This window comes from Ochotona curzoniae, unplaced genomic scaffold (genome assembly GCF_017591425.1).
Source record: "Ochotona curzoniae isolate NIBS_2020 unplaced genomic scaffold, NIBS_Ocur_1.0 contig_4792, whole genome shotgun sequence".
Classification (NCBI taxonomy): domain Eukaryota; kingdom Metazoa; phylum Chordata; class Mammalia; order Lagomorpha; family Ochotonidae; genus Ochotona; species Ochotona curzoniae.
Window position 1 is genome coordinate 10057879 of NW_024466389.1, and position 17812 is coordinate 10075690.

The window sequence follows — 17812 nt, forward strand, 5'->3', positions numbered from 1 at the left end:
CTCCCCAAATACTTACTACTGCTGTGGACTGGGCTAGCCAAAGCTGAGAGCCTGGAGCTCCCTCCACTTCACATGGGTGGCAGGGATCCAAGTATTTGAGCCATCACGTGCTGCCTTTCAGGGTGCGCATGAGCAGGAAGCTGGGATGGGGAGTGACTCTGGGTGTGTGTGACTCCTGGCTGGAGCGGTGGATTGTGGCAACTTCATGGTGTTTCCATGTTGGGGAGGTGTTGGCTCAAGGAAGCAGCTGCTGGAGAGAGGGACTGGGCGGTTCCCTCTCCCGCTGCTTGTCCCCTTGACCCTCACTGCCCACCACTGGAAAGCCTTCCCCTGGCGCTGAAACGGGCATGTTCTGAGCCCCAGGCAGCCCTGCTGGCTTCCAGCCATCTAGTGTGAGCTGGGACTGAGACTGACAGCACCCAGGATAAGTGGCTATTGAGGACGAACTGACTTAAGGTGAAATCACACAAGAAATTGATTTCTTTGTCACGCCAGCCATCACGTGTGGTGGTGGCCATCATGGCAGCAGCTCCTCGGCCCGTGACCTCTGCTTGCTTTCTCCTTGGCTTCTGTGGCCTGGAGGCTGTTGGGGAGCCCTGGGTGGGTGCCTTACGGGGGTGGAGGGTGGTCTTCTCCTGCCCAAGCAGGGACTGATGCGTTTTGGATGGGTTTTGCATGGAAGCAACATGGGGATGCAGTGTCCTTGTGTTGTCACATCAGGGGCCCATGGTATTGGGCGGCGTGGGCCAGGTCTCTCTATTGTTTCCCATTCATGGTCCAAGCTCTCGTGTGTGTGTGTGTGTGTGTGTGTGTGTGTGTGTGTGTAGGGAGGTAAGATTTCTCTCACCTGGCATGGATCTTGGAATCTTGGCCATCCCATACATGTGGGAGGGAGAGTGGTACAGCTCCCCTGTGGCTCTGTCGCAGAGGGTGGGCGGGACTTGTCACCATGGACGCACCTGATGGTTCTGCTCCCATCAAGTAGCTGGCCAGGCCTTGCCCATGATCAACTGAGCCATAGGCCTCCCCGCTGGCATGGCTTCGCACCTGCTCTCACCCCATGGCTCATGGCATTCTCTCTCGGCCCGCAGGGTTCCGGCTGTGTTGAGCAATGGGGAGGCGGTGGATGCAGCTCTCGCTGGGGCCCGGCGTTCCAGTTGGAAGCGGAAGAGCTCTCGTCGCAGTAAGTGCCCCCACCTTGGCTGTTGCATACACCCGGGGAGGTGCCAGGGTGTCTCAGAATATCCTTCGGGCCAGGGCTGCTGTAGGCTCCTGGGTGGACGGGCCAGGAGAGTTGGGGACCAGCCAGCCATGTGTGTGAAAGGCTGGGGAGGCTGGGGAGGTGGTGGTGGGGCTACCCTGGTAACCCTGGGCTGTTCCATCTGGGCATAGAACCACACAGGAGCAGGCAACTTCTGTGTGTGGGCAGGTGCCAGGAACAGGCCTAAGGGCAGCAAAAGAGGCAACAGGTTGGGGAGAGAGATCCCAGGCGGAGCAGTAGAGCACTGTGCACCTATGTGAGCAGCAGGGACTCAGTGTGGGTGAGAGGGTTGTTAGGGGCTGGCTGGGCCAGGGGAGGCTGTGATCTGCCCCTGCGGGGTGAAGGGGGCACAGCCAGGATCTCCAGGGCAGCTGGGAGCCACGCGGGGTGAGAGATGTTGGGCTTTGGGTCTCTTTGCTCCTGGGAGGGGATTAGAGCACAGGGTGGGGAGGGGTGTTGTCCTGGGTGTCCAGGAGTGGGAGACAGAAGGGGCTGCCTGCTCAGATCTCAGCTCTGTCCAGACTGGGAGGGACCAGTCCTTGGGTCCGGGTGACTGTGATTGCCCTGGGGCTGGGGTGCAGATGCTAGGGCTGCTGGAGTGCTCCCTGCAGGTGCCCGACTAGCTGCCATGGTAGCCAGATGGGCAGGCAGGCGGGTGGGGGGTCTGTGGTCACTGGCAGGCGCCGGGGGCGGGGAGAAGCTGGGAACCGGCATCCCCTGAGAGCCTGGGGCGGTGGAGTGGCCAGGACGCGGCGGGCGGCCAGCTGCTGCAGTCCCCGCTGGGCCGCCACAGCCCACGGGCGCTCGCTCTCTCCAGCCCCAGTTGAGCGGTTCACTTTCCCTGCCTTGGAAGAAGATGTGATTTATGACGACGTGCCCTGCGAGAGCCCAGATGCCCATCAGCCTGGTATGGCCTCTTCCCACACATCTCTGCTTCTCTGGGGTGGGGGTGGGGCACAGGGGAGGGGTGGTAGGGCAGGGACTGGGGACCGTCTCTCCTTCCGGTTCCTCCCCCCCTTCTCGCCCATCCCAGCTTGCCTTTCTGTCTTGTGTTTGAAAGCCACTGCGATCTTCCAGGAAGAGGAGCCTGGAGCTGGGCCGAGGGTGTGGCCAGCCCCAGCTGGGCTGGCTTGGGGAGCCTGGGCTGGGCAACTTCCAGCTGTGGGTCCCCAGGCAGGCCATTTCACCCTGCCAGGCCTGGCCTTGCTTCCTCTCCCGTGGACGTGGGGCTTCCCAGGCTGCTGGGAAAGACAGTGGGTTGTTATAGCTGAGGGATGAAGCAGCCACAGCGTGAGAGTCGGGTTGAGGACTCCAGTGGACAGGCAGGCGGGGGATGGGTTAGGGAAAGAAAGTGGGGGCCAGGTCCTGCTGCCAGCCACCCTGATGGGAGGGAGCTGGGTGCTGGGTCGGGGTCAGCTGTGACCTCCTGAGGCCAGCGGGTCTCAGTGTGATGGATGGATTGGGTTCTCACTGCGGACATGAATTAGGGGCAGTGCTGGGCTGGCCCCGCTCACTCATGTTCTCTGCACCCTGTCCCCTGGCCCCGGAGACCGTGGGTGGCATTTGTGACAGGTGAAGTACCTGGAGTCCAGTCGCCCGCTGAGGTTGGCAGGGTCAGTTGCATCTGAGAGGGGACGTCCCCAGGCACAGGTCACACGGTTGGATATGAGTAGCCATCAGTGCATCCCTGTCTTGCCTGCTGCCTCACAGGGCCTGCCCACCTTCCGGGAAGCATCCCCTGCCTTTGAGGCTGCTAGGCTGATGTGGCTGACTCTGACCATTGGTGAGCTGTGCACAGTCCCATGGGAGAGGCACACAGACACATGACAAGGCCCCAGGGCCCCCTGAGGTCAGGGGGGGCCCTGACATAGGTCCCCAGAACCTGGAAGGATGTGGCTGGTCTTTGCAGTCCTGTCTCAAGGTGGTTAAGAGCAGGTGGCCTGCTATGCAAATTTACCAGCATGGTCCCCAGCCCCTGGGCCCTCGTTGGTTGGGCTGGGCTCAGGTCCTTGGCAGGTGCAGGAGGCACAGCTGTACTGTCACATCTCTCCAGGGCCTCTGCAGTGGCTCTGCCTGGGCCTGATGGCTCTTGGTGGGAATGCCAAGGGGACAAGCTGTCAGTGGGGGGCGGGCTGACATGGGCAGGCCCGTGCTCCCACCCTCCCTCTTCTTTAGGGGCTGGGCTTCTGGGCATCCAATTAACACATCATCCCAAGCCCACTAGCCCTTGTGGAGGGCCACCCAGAGAACTGTATCACCTTGCTAGGCCTCAGCTGGGCCATCTGTGAGCTGGAGCAATGACAACACCCCCCTCAGGGTGTGGGTTTCATGAGATAAGCCAGTAGGTCATTGGGCAGGTGGAGGCCACCCAGAGAGCTGCGTCACCTCGCTGGGCCTCAGCTGGGCCGCTGTGAGTTGGGGCAATGACAGCCCCACCCTCAGGGAGTAGTGTGGGTTCCGTGACATAACTGAGTAGGTGGCAGCCAACCAGAGTCCCCGTGCCCATGGCAGCAGGGACACCCTTGGGGGCCCAGACAGCTTGTGACTCGTCTCCCCTGCAGAGGGCATTTCTCAGAGAGCTGCAGGGTGACCCTAGGACAACCGGGTCCCCAGCAGAAGGTAGCTTGACACACAGCCCCAGACTGCCTGCTGTCTGCTCAGTCTCTTCCCTGGGCCCCATTTTGTCATCTGACAGGAGGGGGTGACAGCTTGCACCCCACCCACGGCAGGGCTGCTGGGAGACATAACACGCTGATGGGGAGGAGTGGCTGGGGTTCGGCCCCACCTGCAGGGCCTCCCAGGTGTTCACGGCTTCTCCTCTGGTACCCACAAGAACACTCTGCTCCCTGGCCAGGGGCCGTCCACCGCAGCCACAGGATGGCCAGCGCAGCCTTCTATGGTCACAGCCTGTGTGCCAGCTGCCCCATCTCTGGGGACATTGGGCTCTATTATTTTTGCTTAAAAATAACTTCACGTTCATTCCTGATCTTGGAGCCTAGGCCTCCTGCTGAGCACACCCCGCCCCCCACCAGCCTGGTCCCCTCCTGCCCTGTGTTTTGCTGACTTGGCCATCAGCTGTGACTCCCCAGCTGTGTGGGTTCTCCGAGCCCGTAGTCTCTGGCCTCACCCAAGCCCAGGCTCTCCCCTGATGACAGCAGCCTGGTCATCTCCACTGTCTGGCTGCTGTCTGACCCCTCTCCAGCCCTGGGCCAGTGGGCAGGTCACGTCCGCCTTGAGCAGGGCCTCCTGAGTACCCTGCCCTCTGTGGGCCATGCCCTTCCAGCCCAGCTCTCTGTCCCTAGAGTTTTAGTCTGGGACACTTCCGGGGTGGAGCGGGGCGTTTCTTGGAGGCTCTGGAGGGAAGGGGCAGGCTCTTGGATTCTGGGTCCAGTACGCCCCCTACTGGACCGTGGTGGGCTCACACAGAGCCCTCCGTGGAGCCATAGTCCCATCTCTGCCAGTTTGCCACCAGCTCCGTCTTCATCCCCAAGGAGGCCTGGGCGGAGCCCTGAGAGCGCTGGGCCGCAGGGCGAGGATCTGAAGTGATTTCTGAGCCGTTGCGGTTCTGACACTGCTCTTGGGCTTTTTCCCACTCCATGGCGGGGTTGAGGTCTGGGTGTTGCTTCTGTTGACAGCTGAGAAAGCAGAGCTGGACCCCAGGGCCAACTGGGGTTAGGGGCATCACCAGCCCTCCCTTCCCCTCCTCCCCCCGGGGAGTCGGAAGTTGGGCCTGTGATCTGGCCTGGCCCTAGGGGTCTGGCTTACCTGCCCTGTCCCTTGGCCGGCAGGGGCGGACAGGGGCCTGTTGTATGAGGACGTGCAGCGGGACGGGGCGTCCCGGGAGGCCGACGACCTAGGCTGGAGCTCCAGCGAATTTGAGAGCTACAGTGAGGACTCAGGGGAGGAGGCCAAGCCTGAGGCAGAACCCACCAAACACCGAGTGTCCTTCCAGCCCAAGGTGAGGAGGCCGGGGGTCTGTTGCTGTGGTCAGGGCAATGAGGCCCCTCGGGGAGGAGGGAGGTGCGTGGGGTGGTGAGAACCAGGTCTGACCCATACAGCCATCAGTGGTTCCCAGGAAGGCGTGGTGAGATGCACTGAAGACCCGGGTTGTCCCAATAGAGAACTTTCATGTGGGCTGTGGAGCGAGAGTCCTGAGCCCCAGGGTGGGCGTGGTCTGCACCTGGCATAGGCGCTACCCTCTGCCCCAGGCCTATGGCAGACCCTATCCAAGGGGGTCAAGGGAATGCGACTTCCTGGGCCTGGCTTGGGCTTTAGGATCCTTCTCCACGCTGTGCTCCAAGTACCCCAGTGCACTGATTGGAGTTGGTGCTTGAACCAGTCAGCTCATCTCCCTGGCCCTACTGGCTGCCTTCCCAGAGGGCCAGCGGCACATGTGGCTGTCCTGGTGCTCCTGTTTGAGCCAGGGCTCCTCCACCTGTCTGTGCAGGTGTAGGTGTCCCTGAAGCCCAGAGGTGGGTAGATTGTCCAGTGGTAGCCTTGCTCCACTCACATTGTCCTTTCTAGAATCTTCCAGAAGGCAGCCACCTGGCCATGCTGAGCCTTACAAGTTCTGCCCAAACAAGAGTCCCTCTTGAGCTCCTCCTCAAATGACAGGTGGATAAGAAGGCCAACCCTGTGGTGGCCAAGTGGGGGTAGGAGCAGAGGCCAGGCTGGGCCGGGCCGGGCTGGGCTGGGCTGGGCTGGGTTGGTGGGGCAGCCTTCCAGGTCTTTCCTGGTGCCTCCTGTCCCTTTAGGAGTTGGAGGGCTCCTGTCTGAGAGAGGGATGCTGGCCGTACCCACACGTTTTCAGGCAGCCTATCCCCAGTTGGCCCGGAGTTGAGAGCAGGGCGCTCTAAGCCCTGGGCTTCCCCAGGGTGGGCATCCAGGCTGGGAGGGGGGAAGAAATTGGGCTGGACGTCTTAGGAGCCGGCAAGCAAAGCATCTTTGACACGCTGTATTCTCCAGTCTATATCTTAGTGCATGGCTGCAGTCATGTGGGCCAGGCCCTGTGAACCCTTAAGGTCCAGCAGGAGAGCCACATGTGGAACATTTTTGTCCAAAAGCAAGGCAGAAATGCCTTTGGCCTGGGCCAGCGTGGCCAGCTGTGGGTGGGGTCCTCACGGGACTAACCTCAAGTGACTTCCAGAGGAGGTGAGTCTGGGCTGAGCTGAGATGCCAGAGAAGGTGGCAGAGCTGTTCTAGGATGGAGAGTAGCCCATGCAGAGGCTGGCAGTGGCTTGTGTCTGCTGTGCACTTCGGCAGGGGCAGGGCATGCTGCTGAGTCAGGGAGGTGAGCTCCCTAGCGCCCATGGATCGCCCCTCCGTGTGAGGGCAGGGCCCACACGTCTCAGCCCTGCTCTGGACGCAGTGACCCAGATGGGCTCTGGCATCCCATGTCAGCCTTTGTTATTTCTCAGCCTCAGGCTGTCCTGTCCCCATCCCATGGTCATTTCCATGTCCCCTCACCTTCCTGCTGGACCTGGAAAGGAGGGGGAGAGCCGCTGGAGGCGCCCACAGATTTGCAGGGCATTAGCATCCTTGGAGAGGGCTTGCGATCACAGATGCCAGGGAGTGTGGGTGGTGTCCAGCAGTCTGCCTTGAAGCTGCTATTGGCCTCCCATGATACAGGTGAGCTGCCCAGTACGCTGAGAAGTGGCAGACTGGACCTGCCCTCCCCCATCCACAGGGCCTGGCCTGGTTTGTGATCTCTGCGGCTACCTGTGGATTCTTGCCTTTTACGCCCTCAAGCTGGCAACTTGGGCCTCTTCCTCAGCAGACCCACCCTGTGGCACAGTTCTTGGAATTTCTAAGCATGAACAAGCACATCTCCTCTGGTCCTAGGCCAATGCCTGCCTGCTTCCTGGGCAGAGAGGAGCCTCGCCTGTGGTGCCCATGTCTGTCTTGGGGACCCCTGCTGAGCCCTGCCTTTAGGGCTTCTCCCTTCTGGGCTGCTTGGGGTGCACCTGCTCCTAGGCCTGCTGGTATTGCAGTAGCTTCCGGGCTGGGCTGTGTGTGCTGCGTGCACCAGGCAGCAGGGGTCTGGGGAGGTTGTGTCCTGTCCTTGGACTCTGATCGTGGCTTTGACACTGTACCCAGAGGCTGGAGAGTGAATGGAGTTCTTCCTTCTGATGTCTAGAGAGGCCGACCTAGGAAGCTAGACTGTTGCCAAAGAAAGTGACTGAGGGGGCTGCAGAGGGACCACCTTAGAAGGGTTTGACCCAGATGGAAGCAGCTGCCTCATCCTGCTTGGCTCACAAGCTATGCTGCTGGTTGCTTCCAGTGGTCTGCGGGAGGTTTCTTTCCCATGTGGGAAGAAGTCGTTCTCTGTGGCCTCCTCATGGTCAAGGTCACTGAGATCCGGTTGGGTAGGGGACTGAGCAGGAGCTGTACCTTCTTTACAGAAATGCCAGAGCCGACCTCGGGCTTGTTTCTGCCCCTGCTCTGATGGGGCCGGCTCAGCCACTGGCCCCTGCCTGAACCTAATGTTTCCTAGTTCTGCATGGCCCGAGAGAGGCAGCAGGGTGCCCGAGGCCCGGACACTCGATGTCTCGGATTGGGTGAAGCTGCTGCTAGACAGACAGGAGCCAGCAGGAACCCCAGCTGGCTCCCTGTTCCCAGGCCTCTGGGTCACTCTCACAAGGACCCTTGCTGTGTGCACTCCTCTGCTCAGCACCAGGGGACATGGGGACATCTGTCCAGTGAGGCACTGCTTCCAAAGCAGTTTCACATGATTTTCCCAATAGCCTGGAAGGGTCAGGTTTATGGGTGGTAAGATCCCCCTGACTGATCAGATGACCTATTTGTGAGGTTAGATGGACACCCAACCAGTGTGTGGTTGGGCTGGAAGTTAGTGTTCACATGGGTACAAATATCTCATCTGCCCACCCACCCATCTGCCCAACCTATGGACACAGTGCTGGCAACTTAAAGGGGAACTAACAGTGACTTTCGCTTTCGGAGTCCTCCTGAGGCTCTGAGCTTTACATGTCACATCCACTTAACGTCAACAACCCTATGAAGTGGCCCTGGCTGCGGCCGCTTGACCAGAGGTAAGGAGACTTCCGGCTGGTAGGCAGGGTGCCAGTGTGCGACGGAGGCTTGCCTGCCTGCCGGCTTAGGCTCTTAGCCCCCTCACCTGTGTCTCCAGAGCGCTTGCCTGTCTTGGTCCTCTGTGCATCTTACCACACAGCAGTGTTGCTCATGTAAGCCATGCATGCAAGTATCTGTTCTAGTCACATCTGTCCTCCCCGCATCCATGCATTCACTCTCATCCAATGACTCCCTGCCCGTCTATCCATTCATCCTGCCCTCCACGAATCCCCTCCTTCCTTTCGTGGTGTGCCACAGCTGGCTTGTGCTACCTCATAAGAACTCAAGAATCAGTTGTGTGCTTTTTAAGTATCCACACTCAATGATGTTATTTTGCTAGCTTGAGTTTGACCATGGTGAGGGTATTCACACTGTAGAAATGCAACAAAGTGAGGCTCTTTGTCCTGGAAAATGATTGTTACTATTCTCTCCACCCACCCCCCATCCATGCATGCAGATAGCCATCCTTTTTATCCCTTCATCTGACTTCTCTTCATCCATCTATTTATTTATTTGTTCATCTATATGTCCCTTCTATGCCTCCAGGCAGCCGTGAACCTGCCCCAGTTGTCTGTTATCTGTCCATCTGTCAAACCCTGGCTCTATCTGTTCAACCATCTTTCTATGCAATTGCCCATTTATCCCCCTGTGCCCCTCAATCCTGCTCATTGATGAATGTGCCACCCATTCATTCATCCACCCACCCACCCATTCATGCAGTCACCCACCCATCCACCTACCTACCCACCCACTCATTCACCCATCCATCCATCCACCTATCCATTCACCCATCAGCTTACCCATCTACCTACCCACCCAGCCACTCACCCAGCCACTCACCCATCTACCCACCCATCCACCCATCCATCCATCTGTCCACCCACTCATCATCTCACAGACTCGCTGAGAACTTCCTGTGTTCCAGGCCCTGTGCTGCACCCCAGAGGTGGGGAGAAGACACAGTCCTTATCCTCAGAGCGTTGTCCCTGTCCCCAAGGTGGGAGACTGGGCTTGTTCCCCTCTTTCTCCTCCCCAGCAACCAGGATTCCCTGCTGCAGACCAGTTCCCAGCTGCCAGGCATGCTGGGTTGGAAGCTGTTGGAACACACTCGAGACAGGAGCTGGCCAGACTGCTGCTTGGGGCCCGCCCACCTGCCTGCCTGCCTGCCCACCCGGGTCGTCCAGCTGCCACTTGACCTGAGTCTCCTTTTTCCTCTGTTGTCTGTGTTTTGTCTCCTCCCTGCCCTGCCTGCTCCTCTCACCTGCTCTTCTTCTGCCTGGCCGCTTGGGGGCTCCAGCTTTCTCCAGACCTGACTAGGCTAAAGGAAAGATACTCCAGGACTAAGAAAGACATCTTGGCTTTAAGAGTTGGGGGGAGAGACATGCAGGAGCTGAAGCACAAGTGCGATTGTAAGGTATTGTCCCCACATCCTTCCCGCGTCCTAGAGGGAGGCTGGCCACTCTGCAGCTGCCTCAGCCTTTCCTCTTGCCTGGGGATCAAGGAGGGCGGGATGCCACCTCCTGCGTTGCCCTGGGACCTGGTGCGTGGCCATTCTCCATGTCTGTGCTGTCAGCCAGTGTGTCCCTCCCCGTGTTCTTGGTGACATCTTTCTCCGCACCCTTGAGGGAAACTTTCATGGTCTCCAAGGATTCCCTGGGGGTGGGGGCTCAACCTTTGGGATGCTCACAGCCACCTAGGGTGCTCCATGAACATGCAAATTCCGGAACTCCTCCTCCAGGGCCACCTGTCCTGTAGGTCCTGGGCAAGCCCTCGGGGGGCTGCCTCCCGACCAGCCCTGGGGTGGTTTGGGTCTCACTTTGAGAAGCGTGAGCACTGGTACAGTCGACATGTCTGTCCCTCAGAGATGTGTTCCCAGAGATGTGGGGAAGGGCGTCTGTGGGAGAACTCACAGCGTCGCCTCCCAGGCACCCAAGCTTCCAGTGCTGATGCTGCGGATTGTGGAGGCTTGTGCTCCCTGTGCTACTGGGCGTCACGGCCAAAAACAAGGGCCTTGCAGGACTGCAGCCCTGGGCTTGCACCCCATGCTCACTGCTTCCTCACTGTGTGATCCTGGCCACGTTCCCGGTGCTCCAGGCGTTGGCTTCAGGGCCTGAGAAGAGGGGTTTTCTTTTTTCTTTCTTTTTTTCCTTAAGCTTTATTTTTCTTTATTTGAAAGAGTGTCAGGGTGGGAAGATGGGGGAAAAGAGAAAGAGATATCTTCCATTTACTGGGTCATTCCTCAAATGGCTGCAATGGCAAGTGCTGGCCCAGGCCTAAGCCAGGAGCCAGGGATTTCATCCAGGTCTCCATGTGGGTGCATGAGCCCAAACACCTGGACTGTCTTGCTCTGCTTTCCTAGGGACCTGGATCAGAAGCAGAGCAGCCAGGACTTGAACCCATGCCCCCATACGGATACTGACATTGCAGATGGTGGCTGAAGCAGTGCCGGCCTGGCAGTGGGGGTATTAACAATGTCAACCCTGCAGTGGGGCTGAAGCCTGGAGGGTCTGCTCCGCTACAGACGTGGCTGCTGTTATGGTCTGTGTGTCCGACTGGCTAGTCCCCAGGGACCCTGCGGTGGCAACTGTCTGTGCTTAAGTCGCTGGCTGGTGATCAGCTGCAGGACTGCCGTTCCCACTGGGGTCTACCATGCCCCTAAGTCCTGTGTTGTCTGCCCTGTTGCGCTGCCTGCTATATCATAGCTGGGGTCACCCCAATGGGAAAGTCAGTTTGCACCCAAGCCATGCAGTTCCCTGAGGTGCCTGATGTGCAGGACTGGGCAAGGTGGGGGTGGGGTGGGTGTCAGCAAGGGGTGAAGCCTAGGACTGGGCTTGTGGGAACTGGGATGTGGCAGGTTGGCCCAGAGAAGGGGCTCAAATGCCGTCCATCTCGAGTCCAGTTTGGGGGTGTGTCAGGCAGTCCCACTGCAGCTAGGGTGGGTGCTGGGCTGTGCTGCGGTAGGAGAAGGGTCCCAGTCCTTCCCTCCAAAGAGGGATAGTACCCTGAATGTGGTTTCTGGGGTGACACCCGTCACCCTTGGCAGATTATCAAATATACTTCTGCCCTCCCCACCCAGCTCCAACCCGCAGAGATGCAAGGCAAGGCTGAGGCCTCACTTCCCCTCTCCCTGTGGCTGGTTCCAGAAAGTCAGCCCTAGTTCCTGAAAAGCCACCAGCCCTGCCTCCCGGCCCCAGCCTCAGCCGTGGGGGCTTTAGAGCCTTTGTGGCCCAGACCCCTAAGAAGAAGGGTGGTGGGAGGTGACAGAATGGAGGAGCCTGGAGAGCTCCCTGAAATCAGGGCTCCCCACCTTCAGCAGGTTTTGGGAAGGAGGGTGTCTTTGTAGAGCCACACCATCCGTGGCTGTGTCATGTAGCCACTCGTGGAAATGAACTAAGCTGAGCTGTCACTGGGAGTCCAGGCCCTGCTTCAGATGCTGCTAGCCGTCTGTAGCTGTGACTCCCGCATGGGGCTGTGCAGACCTGGAGCCCTCCCCAGCACCCCACCGCTGTGGAAGGTTCCCTGGACAGCCTGTGGGAGAAAGTCCTGGGCCTGGGGATAAGAAGTGATTCGGGGGACAGCGCTGTCCTCCGTGCTGTCCTCCGTGCTGTGGCTGGCTCCCTGTCCCCCTTCTGGTATGCCTTGTGCCTCACCTGCTCAGCTTGCTGGCAGGTGCAGCCTTCTCTCTGGATTCCCCCTCCTCCTCACCACCCCCCAGGTAGTGGACTCAGGAAGAAGCTGGCTGTCGTGGGGGCACTGGAGGGAGGCCTGTGTGGGCTCAGTGGAGGACATGGGGGCACACACTCACTTCCTCTTCCTTACCCCTGGAAGATCCCACAGCGATTGTGCTTGCTGGTCAGAGAGCCTTCCTAGGCCTGGGTGCTGTCGCTGTGGCCTGGGCGCTGTCGCTGTGGCCTGGGCGCTATCGCTGTGGCCTGGGGAAGCTGTTCCAGGAAGGTTATGTGACTTGTCTTCTTGCTAACAAGTGGCAGAGCTGGGATTTGAACCCAGGTCCAGAATTTCCAGCCTGCTCTAGCCTGTCCTCTGTCCCACCATCCCCTTCATTGGACATCTGATCATGTAGTTTATCCTAAAGGAAGCAAAATCAGGTTTGGACCTCCCCTTGCCCCCAGGAAGCCCCCCAGAAGCCCCCCGGAGCCGGCTCACCTCCCACTGTGGCTCATGGCGTGGAATGGGGAATGGGCTGTGGTGGTTCCCGGGTCTGCAGCCAGGCCAAGGTGGTGAGGCTGATGGCCGCTGGTGGCCCCTGTGTGCCTTTCTCAGATGACCCAGCTCATGAAGGCCGCCAAGAGCGGGACGAAGGATGGGCTGGAAAAGACGAGGATGGCCGTCATGCGCAAAGTCTCCTTCCTGCATCGGAAAGATGTCCTGGGTGAGGCACTGCTCGGGGGCGGGGCAGGGGGAGGGCCACTCGTCTAGCGCAGGCGGGAGAGCTCAGTGCCTCATTGGAGGGTGGGGGGATGCCCAGTGCCCAGCCTGGTTTACGAGAAGCAGTGTGAGCTTCCAGCGAGGGTCACCCGTGCCCCTTGGCTGGTGAGGGGTGCTGTGACAGGACACGGAGAGCCCTGTGTGGCCAGAACAGCATTGTTCCGGCTCTGCGACCTTCTGAAGATCCCGCACAGCTCTCGCCCCTGGGAACAGCTGGTCCCTCACCCACAAACTGGGTCGAAATCCCCTCTCTCCGTGCACCAGTGTGTGCGGTGCTCCAGGGTGCTCAGCAAATCTTCAGGCTGCTCCACCCTTTTTGGAGCACATTGGACCCCTCGACAACAGGTCAGCTGGCTGGGGACAGTGTCTGGGTCACCCTCCCCACCCAGCCCGTGAACCCGGAGCCTTTCCTGAACTGACCCAACCCCCCTGGGGCGTTATTAATAGCTGCGGCCGGGCTCAAATCACCGGCCAAGAATGCTGCCCAGCAGCGGTGCGTGGGGGAAGAGGAAGCCGCGGGCCTGGCGGCTGGGGTGGGTGCGCAGTGATGCCCAGGGCATCATGTGGGCCAGGCAGGAGAGCCTCCACCACCCCCATGCCCATGCGGTTGTCCGCTGTCCCTCCTCTTCTTCCTCCTCCGTCTCCTGCTCAGGTAAGCCTCCCACCCCCACCACCCTGCTGTCCCAGCTCCCTCTGCCCCTGGCATTACTGCTGCTTCCCCCCCACCCCCGTGTCCTGGCAGCAGCACCCATTTCCTGCTGCGTGCGGCTGCTGCTGAGCAGCTGGGGTCCCATCCCGTGATGCCCACATCTGTCTCGTGGGGGTCGGGACATCCCAGGGTCTGAGACAGGCCCTGCATTTGCCCTCCTCCACTCTGCCAGTCCCGGTCCTACCCCGCTCATGGCAGGGAATCCCTGTCCCACTCCACTTGAACTATTCCTTCTTTTGGGTCTTTGCATTCCTTGTTTTAAATAAAAAATGAAATTCCAAAGCCGAAGTGCCCCATTTTTCTCGGGGTTTACTTTTGTTGATCCCCTGCTTTGGCGTCCCAAAGCTAACTATTTTTAGTGGCTAGGAATGGAGCTGTGACGGCTGGCCATCTCCCGGCCAGGACAGCGGGTCTGAGCAGGGCCAGTGACTCCTGGCTCGGTGAATTCTGAGAGCCCAGGCCCGGCCGGACGCTGCCTTCTCCTCCCTCCCCGTCCACTCGCTCACTCACTCGCTCACGTGCATCTGGCTTTACTGCTGGCGCTCCCAGGCTGTGGTATGGAGCCCTGAGCCCTTGAACCAGCCAGCAGCTCAGCTCTAATCCCACATGGTCCCAGGCGCTGATCCTCCCCTAGGACCCCAACCCTCGGCTGGTCTGGGGTGGCTCTGGGTCCCTGTTAGAGTGGATCATTAACAGGCCAGTGTGTGCTGTCCCCACCTCACCGTGTCATCACCACTGTTTGACTCCCCAGGTGACTCGGAGGAGGAGGACATGGGACTCCTGGAGGTCGCCGTGACGGACATCAAGCCCCCAGCCCCAGAGCTGGGCCCCATGCCGGATGGCCTGAGCCCTCAGCAGGTGTGTGTGTGTGTGTGTGTGTGTGTGTGTGTGTGTGTGTGTGTGTGTGTCGGGGGGACACATAGGAGGGACAGCCAGGATCCCAGCCTGCTCTCTGGACCCGCTTTGGTCTGGTTCAGGAAGGGAAGAGAGGATTCAGGCTTTGTGTGGGCCGGGGGGCTCCCCAGGCCTGTCTTCTTAGCTGTATCTGTAGGCTTTCTTGGTGGAACCCTATGGGCTCCATGTTGTTGGTATGTGGAGGGTGGGGAATGCCAGCATTTGAGGGGTCCCCTCTACCCCATCCTGTGGACTGTTCTAGCTCCGGAGGGAGGGGCTGTCACACTGCAGCACCCGCTCGAGGAAGACCACAGGGCATGGGTGTCCAGTGATGACAGAACTCCTGGGAGTTGAGCCCCCAGAGGCCGAGGTGGGAGTCTGTCCGGCAGGGATCCACACGGCCTTCAGAGCTTCACACTGAGACTGAGCTTTGCGCAGGGACCTGGCCCGAGTCCCTTCTTAGCCCTTCCACTCTGGGTTTTGCCAGCATGAAATACAGGGTGTTGGTTCCCCATTGTCCTCTGCACGTGGGGCTGCAGTGAGGCGTGCCGGGGTGGCAGGCTTGGCGGAAGGGCTGTGCCCGTGGTAAGCTCGGCAGAGCACTCTGGCCCTGGCTGCTTGTGGAGAGCAGGAAGGTAGAGCCGCCGTGGCACACATGTATGGCTGCCGCTAGCTATGACTGGAGCCCAGGGCAGGGAGCAACCCTTCCTCGAAACACTCGCTGTCCAGCCCATGGCCGTCTGCCTGCCCAGATGGCGTGTGAGGTGGGGATGCCCCAGCCTGCAGCTCTGCCCATGTACCCTCTGCTCCTGGCAGTGGCCACGACCTCCCTCTGCAGCCCTGACAGTTACTGAAGTTGTTCGGCCCTCTAACATTCTTGTGCTCTATGCCGGATCCCTGGGGACTTGCCACCTTGGATACTGTCTCCAAGCGTTGACCCAGCCTTATTGCACTGTACTACAGATGCCAAAGAACCCAAAACCCAGGCTCCACATTGTCCTCATGAGATCAGAATGCCCAGGGTGGGAGCCAAGGGACAGCTTCCACGTGTGATTCCAGCGTGTGGGGGCGTCTGGACGCAGTGCTCCCTGCAGATGTGGGGGGGCCCAGGCAGTGTGCTTGATCGCGTACTGGTCAACTGCAGCTGGGGGATGGGGTCCCTGCACAGCCAAGCTGCTGGAGCAGTGCAGGGCTGCGGGCCCCTGCTGAGGAGAGGCCTGGGTGGCCATAGAGGGCACAGAGAGGGACTAGCCAAGTGTGGCCTGACATGGAGACCCCAGAGAGGTGGCCGGCACCAGGACCATTTTATGGAGACAATGGCTTGAGGCTTCTGACTGCAGCCAGTGGCACGAGGTTGGGGTTTCAGTTCAGTCTGTAAGTGTTCTGTTAGAGTCCTCCAAAGATCAGGAGCTGCCAACACCACGGAGCAGTGAGCAGAGGCTGGGCAAGGCTGGTCCTGGGGCACTGCCCTCTGCCCAGCTCAGCAGGGTGGGCAGTGTTGCAGTTCTGAGTCTGCCAGGGCTAGGGAAGGTGGTGCTGTCCTTCGGGCCCTGGTGTGACGGTGTCAGCTCCCTTCTGCCTCCAAAGGCCTCAAGTGTGGCGGGTGCTGGCTTATAGCAGGTGCTGGGGCACTGACGACACTGTGCCCTGCATAGGTGGTCCGGAGGCACATCCTGGGCTCCATCGTGCAGAGCGAAGGCAGCTACGTGGACTCCCTGAAGCGGATACTGCAGGTGTGATCTCGGAGACTGCCAGGGTGTGGGCGGTGGGGGGAGGCAGGAGGATTCTGGGGCAGGGTCAGGGAGGCCCTTGCAGCACACTTGACAGGGCCTGGGGCCTGTGAGCCACTTAACGAAAGAGGCCAAAAACGGACACTTACTTTATTTCAATTTTTAATTGAAAAAAAAAAAATGTACACATTTACTTGCAAGGTGGGCGTGGTTGTTGGAGTGAGGCCAATGCTGAGGGATGTGTAGGGATGGGGGGTGTGAATGCCCCGCTTCCCGAGGTCAGAGCCACAGAGAGGGGGAGCAGTCAGGCAGGCAGAGATGGAAGTACCCCTTGTTTCTGACCCAGCTGGTTGGACAGTTGGGGGTGCCAGGTCTGTGGGCTGGTCAACCTGAAAGGACCAAGGAGGACCGGCCACACCGGGGTCCATCCATGGAGCTCCTGAATGTGCAAGACCCACTTCTTCCCAAGCCCTAGGGTCACACGGTACAGATGGTTAGAGAGTCAGTCAGGAGTGCCACATTCACAAAGGTCTTTCCTGAAGGACTCAGGCAGAGTGAGGGACACCTGTTCCCACCTCCTTCCCCCCACCCCCGTAACAGGAAGACCTCCTTGGAGTTGGCTCATCTTTGGCCTCAGCCCTGTCTGGGTGTCCTGAAGGCAGGGTTGGAGGGAGGGGGCTTGGTCTCACACACCTGCTTCCCACGCCTGCCCTGGCAGGATTACCGCAATCCACTGATGGAGATGGAGCCAAAGGCGCTGAGCGCGCGCAAGTGCCAGGCTGTGTTCTTTCGCGTGAAGGAGATCCTGCACTGCCACTCCATGTTCCAGATCGCCCTGTCCTCCCGCGTGGCCGAGTGGGACTCCACCGAGAAGATCGGGGACCTCTTTGTGGCCTCAGTAGGTGTCTTCAAGTCTCCTCCAGTCCTCTGACCTCCAGCCAGACCCCCTGCCTCTATTCCCACCTGCTGGCCTGTTGAAGGTGGTGGGAGCTGAGGGAGGCAGGGCCGAAGCTGGGGGGTGGGTGTGACAACTCGCAGTGTTCACATGTCCCACTGGTGCCAGTGGCACAGGTCACTGCAGGCAGCCACCTGGCAGGTCGCAAGCTTTTTCCCATTCTGGAGTGACCCGCCACTGTGACACGTGGCCGCAGACTCTGCCCTCAACCCCAAGGGAGAGGCCCCTTAGTGCTGGGGCAGAAGCGTTGGGTCCCAGCCCAGGTCTGGTCCCAGCCCCGTTGCTCTACCTCAGGCAGGGCTCAGGGGTACCATGTGTGGAATAAGTGGGCATGCCAAGTCTGTGGCCCCCAGAGCTTCCTGGGGCGAGGGAGGGTGCAGTTAATGAATGTTTTGGTCTATTGCAGTATGTTGGGATTGGGTAGGGAAGAGGACAAACCATGCAGGCCTGCTGAGTAACCTGACTCCTGCACTTGCGGGTCCCAGGGGCTGCCGGTGTGGTCTCCACCCTCAGCTCAGCCCACATGTGCCACCTCGGCCAGGGACCTTTTGGCTCCTGGCCATGGGGAGGAAATGAATGCAGCAGAAGGCACGTCCCTGCCCTCCCCTGCCATCCCTGGGGCTCCAGCTGCTGCCTGGGAAGCCAGCATGGGCAGGCAGAGACTTCCTGGGTCTGTGCCTCCCCGAGCAGGTCGCCTCACCTGAGTCCACGGGATGAGGTCCTTCTTT

General features: G+C 59.9%; 1 protein-coding gene across 7 annotated transcripts in view; it reads left to right on the top strand.

Annotated features, from left to right (window-relative positions):
- Window positions 1–17812, top strand: part of ARHGEF10L (Rho guanine nucleotide exchange factor 10 like) — an 84318-nt gene that overhangs the window by 13316 nt on the left and 53190 nt on the right. For 3 of the 7 annotated variants that reach the window (XM_040987985.1, XM_040987984.1, XM_040987986.1), the window contains exons 1-4: window positions 13154–13448; window positions 14257–14363; window positions 16055–16132; window positions 16848–17027. In XM_040987985.1, the coding sequence (XP_040843919.1) occupies window positions 13274–13448; window positions 14257–14363; window positions 16055–16132; window positions 16848–17027 (540 nt within the window). In that variant the 5' untranslated portion in view covers window positions 13154–13273. Of the gene's footprint in view, window positions 1–1091; window positions 1184–2084; window positions 2169–5049; window positions 5220–9647; window positions 9765–12631; window positions 12741–13153; window positions 13449–14256; window positions 14364–16054; window positions 16133–16847; window positions 17028–17812 lie in introns of those variants that run through there. The other 4 variants (XM_040987981.1, XM_040987980.1, XM_040987983.1 and 1 more) reach the window with 2 other exon arrangements.